Source organism: Podarcis bocagei, assembly GCF_964188305.1.
Source record: "Podarcis bocagei genome assembly, chromosome: Z".
Classification (NCBI taxonomy): Eukaryota; Metazoa; Chordata; class Lepidosauria; order Squamata; family Lacertidae; genus Podarcis; species Podarcis bocagei.
Genome location: NC_138140.1, coordinates 458,419 through 466,823, shown reverse-complemented (window position 1 = coordinate 466,823; position 8,405 = coordinate 458,419). Strand labels below are relative to the sequence as shown.

Genomic DNA, 8,405 nt, shown 5'->3' with positions numbered 1-8,405 from the left:
CTCCTTGTCCCTCTCCCCTCCTATCAGCCCCACATACGTGGGTCAATTTACAGGACCATTAGGGGTGCCCCATAGCCCCTCTCCTCTCCTCTCAGCCCCACATACATGGGTCAGTCTAGAGGATAACTGGGCGGTCCCATTGCTCCTCTTTCCCCTATCAGCCCCACATATGTGGGTCAGTTTACAGCACAATTGGGGGTCCCATTGATCCTCTCCCCTCCTATCAGCCCCACACATATGGGTCAGTCTACAGGACCATTGGGTGCCCCATAGCCTCTCTCCCCTCCTATCAGCCCCACATATGTGGGTCAGTCTACAGGGTAATTGGGGTCCCATTGCCCCTCTCCCCTCCTCTCAGCCCCACATATGTGGGTCAGACTACAGGACCATTGGGTGCCCCATAGCCTCTCTCCCCTATCAGCCCCACATATGTGGGTCAGTCTACAGGGTAATTGGGGTCCCATTGCCCATCTCCCCTCCTCTCAGCCCCACATATGTGGGTCAGACTACAGGACCATTGGGTGCCCCATAGCCTCTCTCCCCTATCAGCCCCACATATGTGGGTCAGTCTTCCCATTGCCCCTCTCCTATCAGCCCCACATATGTGGGTCAGTCTACAGGGTAATTGGGGTCCCATTGCCCCTCTCCCCTCCTCTCAGCCCCACATATGTGGGTCAGTCTAGAGGACCATTGAGTGCCCCATAGCCCCTTTCCTCTCAGCCCCACATATGTGGGTCAGTCTTCCCATTGCCCCTCTCCTCTCCTATCAGCCCCCCACATGTGGGTCAGTCTACAGGACCATTGGGGGGGTCGAATTGCCCCTCTCCCCTTCTCAGCCCCACACATATGGGTCAGTCTAGAGAACCATTGGGTGCCCCATAGCCTCTTTCCCCTCCTATCAGCCCCACATATGTGGGTCTGTCTACAGGACCATTGGGGGGTCAAATTGCCCCTCTCCCCTTCTCAGCCCCACACATATGGGTCAGTCTAGAGAACCATTGGGTGCCCCATAGCCTCTTTCCCCTCCTATCAGCCCCACATATGTGGGTCTGTCTACAGGACCATTGGGGGGTCGAATTGCCCCTCTCCCCTTCTCAGCCCCACACATATGGGTCAGTCTAGAGAACCATTGGGTGCCCCATAGCCTCTCTCCCCTCCTATCAACCCCCCATATGTGGGTCAGTCTACAGGATAATTGGGGTCCCATTGCCCCTCTCCCCTCCTATTAGCCCCACATATGTGGGTCAGTCTAGAGGACCATTGAGTGCCCCATAGCCATTCTCCTCTCAGCCCCCCATATGTGGGTCAGTCTTCCCATTGCCCCTCTCCTCTCCTATCCGCCCCACATATGTGGGTCAGTCTAGAGGACCATTGGGGGTGCCCCATAGCCCCTCTCAGCCCCACATCTGTGGGTCAGTCTTCCCATTGCCCCTCTCCTCTCCTATCAGCCCCCCATATGTGGGTCAGTCTACAGGACCATTGGGTGCCCCATAGCCCCTCTCCCCTCCTATCAGCCCCACATATGTGGGTCAGTCTAGAGAACCATTGGGTGCCCCATAGCCTCTCTCCCCTCCTATCAGCCCCACATATGTGGGTCAGTCTACAGGATAATTGGGGTCCCATTGCCCCTCTCCCCTCCGATCAGCCCCACATATGTGGGTCAGTCTAGAGGACCACTGAGTGCCCCATAGCCCCTCTCCTCTCAGCCCCACATATGTGGGTCAGTCTTCCCCTTGCCCCTCTCCTCTCCTCTCAGCCCCACATGTGTGGGTCAGTCTAGAGAACTATTGGGTGCCCCATAGCCTCTCTCCCCTCCTATCAGCCCCACATATGTGGGTCAGTCTAGAGGACCATTGAGTGCCCCATAGCCCCTCTCCTCTCAGCCCCACATATGTGGGTCAGTCTTCCCATTGCCCCTCTCCTCTATCAGCCCCACATATGTGGGTCAGTCTAGAGAACCACTGAGTGCCCCATAGCCCCTCTCCTCTCAGCCCACATATGTGGGTCAGTCTTCCCATTGATCCTCTCCCCTCCTATCAGCCCCACACATATGGGTCAGTCTACAGGACCATTGGGTGCCCCATAGCCCCTCTCCTCTCAGCCCCACATATGTGGGTCAGTCTTCCCATTGCCCCTCTCTCCTACCAGCCCCACATATGTGGGTCTGTCTAGAGGACCATTGAGTGCCCCATAGCCCCTCTCCTCCCAGCCCCACATATGTGGGTCAGTCTTCCCATTGCCCCTCTCTCCTACCAGCCCCACATATGTGGGTCTGTCTAGAGGACCATTGAGTGCCCCATAGCCCCTCTCCTCCCAGCCCCACATATGTGGGTCAGTCTTCCCATTGCCCCTCTCCTCTCCTCTCAGCCCCTCATATGTGGGTCAGTCTACAGGACCATTGGGTGCCCCATAGCCTCTCTCCCCTCCTATCAGCCCCACACATATGGGTCAATCTACAGGACCATTGGGTGCCCCATAGCCTCTCTCCCCTCCTATCAGCCCCACATATGTGGGTCAGTCTACAGGGTAATTGGGGTCCCATTGCCCCTCTCCCCTCCGATCAGCCCCACATATGTGGGTCAGTCTAGAGGACCACTGAGTGCCCCATAGCCACTCTCCTCTCAGCCCCACATCTCCTCTCCTATCCGCCCCACATATGTGGGTCTGTCTACAGGACCATTGGGGGGTCGAATTGCCCCTCTCCCCTTCTCTCAGCCCCACACATATGGGTCAGTCTGGAGAACCACTGAGTGCCCCATAGCCCCTCTCTTCTCCTCTCAGCCCCACATCTTCCTCGGCGACCCACACATTGGAAAAGAAGACAACGCCGCCAGCCGCCCCACGGCTGGAACCGGCGACCCATAGAGGACTTAGGGGGCAGAACTTGATCCAAGTCTCGGAAAATCCCGGAAGAAACCGGAATTTCCAAAGTTGTGTAATCGGCACAACAACAACAACAACAACTAAAATATATGGTTGTGGGTTTGAGTTGGGTTGTGGGTTGAGTTGTGTGTTGTGTTGAGTTGTGTGTTGTGTGTTGAGTTGTGGGTTGGGTTGGGTTGAGTTGTGTGTTGTGTTGTGTGTTGGGTTGAGTTTTGGGGTTCGGTTGTGGGTTGAGTTGTGTTGTGGGTTGAGTTGTGTGTTGTGTTGAGTTGGATTGTGGGTTGTGTTGTGTTGAGTTGTGTTGTGTGTTGGGTTGAGTTTTGGGGTTCGGTTGTGGGTTGAGTTGTGTGTTGAGTGGGGTTGTGTGTTGAGTTGTGTGTTGAGTTGTGTGTTGAGTTGGGTTGTGGGTTGTGTTGAGTTGTGTGTTGTGTGTTGAGTTGAGTTGGGTTGTGGGTTGGGTTGAGTTGTGTGTTGTGTTGTGGGTTGGGTTGAGTTTTGGGGTTCGGTTGTGGGTTGAGTTGCGTTGTGGGTTGAGTTGTGTGTTGTGTTGAGTTGGGTTGTGGGTTGGGTTGGGTTGAGTTGTGTGTTGTGTGCTGTGTTGAGTTTTGGGGTTCGGTTGTGTGTTGAGTTGGGTTGTGTGTTGAGTTGTGTGTTGAGTTGTGTGTTGAGTTGGGTTGTGGGTTGTGTTGAGTTGTGTGTGGTGTGTTGAGTTGGGTTGTGGGTTGGGTTGAGTTGTGTGTTGTGTTGTGGGTTGGGTTGAGTTTTGGGGTTCGGTTGTGGGTTGAGTTGCGTTGTGGGTTGAGTTGTGTGTTGTGTTGAGTTGGGTTGTGGGTTGTGTTGAGTGTTGTGTGTTGAGTTGAGTTGTGGGTTGGGTTGGGTTGAGTTGTGTGTTGAGTTGGGTTGTGGGTTGTGTTGAGTTGTGTGTTGTGTGTTGAGTTGGGTTGGGTTGTGGGTTGGGTTGAGTTGTGTGTTGTGTTGTGGGTTGGGTTGAGTTTTGGGGTTCGGTTGTGGGTTGAGTTGTGTTGTGGGTTGAGTTGTGTGTTGTGTTGAGTTGGGTTGTGTTGAGTGTTGTGTGTTGAGTTGAGTTGGGTTGTGGGTTGGGTTGGGTTGAGTTGTGTGTTGTGTTGTGGGTTGGGTTGAGTTTTGGGGTTCGGTTGTGGGTTGAGTTGTGTTGTGGGTTGAGTTGGGTTGTGTGTTGAGTTGTGTGTTGAGTTGTGTGTTGAGTTGTGTTGTGGGTTGTGTTGAGTTGTGTGTTGTGTGTTGAGTTGGGTTGTGGGTTGGGTTGAGTTGTGTGTTGTGTTGTGGGTTGGGTTGAGTTTTGGGGTTCGGTTGTGGGTTGAATTGTGTTGTGGGTTGAGTTGTGTGTTGTGTTGAGTTGTGTTGTGTGTTGGGTTGGGTTGAGTTGTGTGTTGTGTTGTGTTGTGGGTTGAGTTTTGGGGTTCGGTTGTGGGTTGAGTTGTGTTGTGGGTTGAGTTGGGTTGTGTGTTGAGTTGTGTGTTGAGTTGGGTTGTGGGTTGTGTTGAGTTGTGTGTTGAGTTGGGTTGTGTGTTGAGTTGTGGGTTGGCTTCGGTTGAGTTTTGGGGTTCGGTTGTGGGTTGAGTTGTGTTGTGGGTTGAGTTGGGTTGTGTGTTGAGTTGTGGGTTGAATTGGGTTGTGGGTTGTGTTGAGTTGTGTGTTGAGTTGGGCTGTGGGTTGTGTTGAGTTGTGTGTTGAGTTGTGTGTTGAGTTGTGTTGTGGGTTGGCTTCGGTTGAGTTTTGGGGTTCAGTTGTGTGTTGAGTTGTGTGTTGAGTTGTGTTGTGGGTTGTGTTTGGTTGAGTTTTGGGGTTAGGTTGTGGGTTGAGTTGTGTTGTGTGTTGAGTTGAGTTGTGTTGAGTTGTGTGTTGAGTTGTGTGTTGAGTTGAGTTGTGTTGTGTTGAGTTGTGTGTTGAGTTGAGTTGTGTTGTGTGTTGAGTTGTGTGTTGAGTTGAGTTGTGTTGTGTGTTGAGTTGTGTTGTGAGTTGAGTTGTGTGTTGAGTTGAGTTGTGAGTTGAGTTGTGTGTTGAGTTGAGTTGTGTTGTGAGTTGGGTTGTGTGTTCAGTTGTGTGTTGAGTTGAGTTGTGTGTTGAGTTGTGTGTTGAGTTGAGTTGTGTGGTGAGTTGTGTGTTGAGTTGTGTTGTGGGTTGGGTGGAGTTGAGTTGAGGTGTTGAGTTGTGTGCATTGAGTTGTGGGTTGTGCATTTCCCTTTGGTGCATAAACCACCCATTCAGTTTCTTGAATTGACAACACACACACACACACACAAAAACACACAAACACACACACACACACACACACACACACACACACACACACACTTTTGTGAACCAATAAAAATTTAATAATCTACATATATTTACATACATAAAACTGAATTGAAAACCAAACTTCCATCTTGATTTCCCATTGAATTGAAGTTGTGTTGTGTGTCGTGTTGTTGCTTTGAGTTGCGTTGTTGGCTTATGGGTCGTTGGGTGGTTTGGGGGTTGCGTTGAGTCATTGGGTTGTGTGTTGAGTTGTGTTGAGTTGCGTTGGGTTGAGTTGTGTTGAGTTGCGTTGGGTTGAGTTGTGGGTTGAGTTGTGTTGAGTTGCGTTGGGTTGAGTTGTGGGTTGAGTTGTTGAGCGGCGTTGGGTTGAGTTGCGTTGAGTTGGCTTGCGTTGAGTTGTGTTGAGTTGCGTTGAGTTGCCTTGCATTGTGTTGAGTTGTGTTGACTAGTGTTGAGTTGCCTTGCCTTGAGTTGCCTTGTGTTGAGTTGCCTTGCATTGCGTTGAGTTGTGTTGCCTTGCCTTGCGTTGAGTTGCCTTGCGTTGTGTTGAGTTGCCTTGCATTGACTTGTGCTGAGTTGCCTTGTGTTGTGGCCTTGCATTGTGTTGAGTTGTGTTGAGTTGCCTTGCGTTGAGTTGTGTTGAGTTGCCTTGCATTGACTTGTGTTGAGTTGCCTTGCTTTGTTATGTTGTGTTGTGTTGACTAGTGTTGAGTTGCCTTGAGTCGCCTTGCCTTGTGTTGAGTTGTGTTGCATTGAGTTGACCTGTGTTGAGTTGCGCTTCATTGTGTTGATTTGTATTGACTTGTGTTGAGTTGCGTTGAGTTGCATTGTGTTGCATTGTTGAGTTGTGTCACCACCCCAGTCCCCCTTCCCTTCCCACCCTCAGTCAGTTGTGTTGACTTGTGTTGTATTGACTTGTCTTGAGTTGTGTTGCCTTGTCTTGAGTTGTGTGTTGCCTTGTGTTGATTTGTCTTGAGTTGTGTTGACTTGGGTTGTGTGTTGCCTTGTGTTGACTTGCGTTGAGTTCGGTTGAGTTGTGTTGCCTTGCATTGTGTTGACCTGTGTTGAGTTGCGTTGCCTTGTGTTGACTTGGGTTGAGTTGCGTTGCCTTGTGTTGAGTTGTGTTGACTTGCATTGTGTTTGTTGAGTTGCGTTGACTTGGGTTGAGTTGCGTTGACTTGGGTTGAGTTGTGTTGACTTGGGTTGAGTTGTGTGTTGCCTTGTGTTGAGTTGTGTTGACTTTCATTGACTTCTGTTGACTTGTGTTGAGTTGTGTTGACTTGGGTTGAGTTTCATTGAGTTGCGTTGACTTGTCTTGAGTTGTGTTGACTTGGGTTGAGTTGTGTGTTGCCTTGTGTTGAGTTGTGTTGACTTTCATTGACTTCTGTTGACTTGGGTTGAGTTGCGTTGCCTTGTGTTGAGTTGTGTTGACTTGCATTGTGTTTGTTGAGTTGCGTTGACTTGGGTTGAGTTGCGTTGACTTGTCTTGAGTTGTGTTGACTTGGGTTGAGTTGTGTGTTGCCTTGTGTTGAGTTGTGTTGACTTTCATTGACTTCTGTTGACTTGGGTTGAGTTGCGTTGACTTGAGTTGAGTTTCATTGAGTTGCGTTGACTTGTCTTGAGTTGTGTTGACTTGGGTTCAGTTGTGTGTTGCCTTGTGTTGACTTGCGTTGCATTGTGTTGACTTGCATTTACTTCTGTTGACTTGTGTTGACTTCAGTTGACTTGGGTTGAGTTGTGTGTTGTGTTGTTGTGTTGCCTTGTGTCAATCGCTCACCTCATTGGCCAGCATCTCCAGCTGGCTCCTCTCCCTCCCTCCCTCCTCCCCAAATTCCCCGCCCAGCTGCCAGACCTTGAGCCCGCCCCCTCCGTCCCCGGCGGCCAATAGCTGCGCTCGCCTTGGGTTGAACTCCAGGCAGTAGGCGGGCTCTGGGCTTTGACGGACGGAGAGCGAGGGCTTCTGGGAGTTCTGGCCAAAGTCAAAGAGATGAACTTCCCCTGGGAAAGACAGAGTAATTTATTTTAATTTATTCGGCCAATTTAAATAAATCTTTTGAATATTCTAATACATTTAAATTTTAATACATTTAAATTGAGATAAATATGTTAATAATGTAGTAAATGAAATAAAAATTGAACTTAACTTCGTTTCATGAAATTTAAATTTAATTTAATTTCAGAAATTCATCAGTAGTAGTAGCAGCAGCAGCAATAGTAGTAGTAGTAGTAGTAGTAGTAGTAACAGTAGTAATAGCAGTAGTAATAGTGATAGCAGTAGTAATAGTAGTAGTAGTAGCAATAGTAATAGTAGTAGTAAAAAGCAGTAGTAGTAATAGTAGTAGCAGCAGCAGTGGTAATAGTAGTAGTAGTAGTAATAGTAGTAATAGTAGACGCAATAGTAGTAGTGGCAATAGTAATATTAGTAGTAATAGTAGTAGTAGTAGCAATAGTGATAGTAGTAGTAATAGCAGTAGTAGTAATAGCAGCAGCAGCGGTAATAGTGGTAATAGTATTAGTAGTAATAGTAGTACTAAAAGTAATAGTAAAAGTAGTAATAGTGGATGTAATAGTAGTAGTAGCAATAGTAATAGTAATAGTAGTAGTGGTAGTAGTAATAGTGATAGTGGTTGTAGTAATAGTAATAGTGGTGGCGGTAGTAGTAGTGATAAAAGTAATAGTAAAAGTAGTAATAGTAATAGTAGTAGTGATAGTAGTAGCAGTCATAGTGATAGTAGTAGTAGCAATAGCAGTAGTAGTAGTAGCAATAGTAGTAGTAGCAATAGTGGTAGTAGTAGCAATAGTAGTAGTAGTAATAGTAGCAGCAGCAATAGTAGTAGTAATAGTAGTAGTAATAGCAATAGTAGTAACAGTAATAGTGGTGATAGTAGTAGTACTAATAGTAGTACCAATAGTAGTAGTAATGATAATAATAGTAATAGCAGTAGTGATAGCAGTAGTAATAGTAGTCATAGTAGTAGCAGCAGCAATAGTAGTAGTAATAGTAATAGTAGTAATAGTAATCATAGTAATAGTGGTAGTAGTAGTAATAGTGATAGTAGTAATAGTGGTAGTAATAATAATAATAATAATAATAATAATAATAATAATAATAATAATAATAATAATAATAATTTTTATTTATATCCCGCCCTCCCCAGCCAAGTCGGGCTCAGGGCGGCTAATAGTGGTAGTTGTAGTAATGGTGGTAGTAGTGGTAGTAATAATAGTAGTAGTAATAG

The 8,405-nt window shown here is 47.8% G+C and overlaps 2 protein-coding genes across 2 annotated transcripts in view; one reads left to right on the top strand and one right to left on the bottom strand.

Annotated features, from left to right (window-relative positions):
• Nucleotides 1–6,914: 6,914 nt before the first annotated feature.
• LOC308579225 (cytoplasmic dynein 2 intermediate chain 2-like) overlaps nt 6,915–8,405 on the bottom strand; it is a 16,907-nt gene continuing 15,416 nt past the window's right edge. Inside the window, exon 9 of the mRNA XM_081180052.1 lies at nt 6,915–7,164. Coding sequence (XP_081036178.1) covers nt 6,932–7,164 — 233 coding nt within the window. The 3' untranslated portion in view covers nt 6,915–6,931. The remainder of the gene's footprint in view (nt 7,165–8,405) is intronic.
• The window catches only part of LOC308579250 (uncharacterized protein), a gene marked incomplete at both ends in the record, with an annotated part of 1,173 nt that continues 46 nt past the window's right edge, over nt 7,279–8,405 (top strand). The window contains 3 exons of the mRNA XM_081180103.1: nt 7,279–7,283; nt 7,806–7,944; nt 8,392–8,405. The exon at nt 8,392–8,405 is cut by the window's right edge and continues 46 nt beyond it. Coding sequence (XP_081036229.1) covers nt 7,279–7,283; nt 7,806–7,944; nt 8,392–8,405 — 158 coding nt within the window. The remainder of the gene's footprint in view (nt 7,284–7,805; nt 7,945–8,391) is intronic.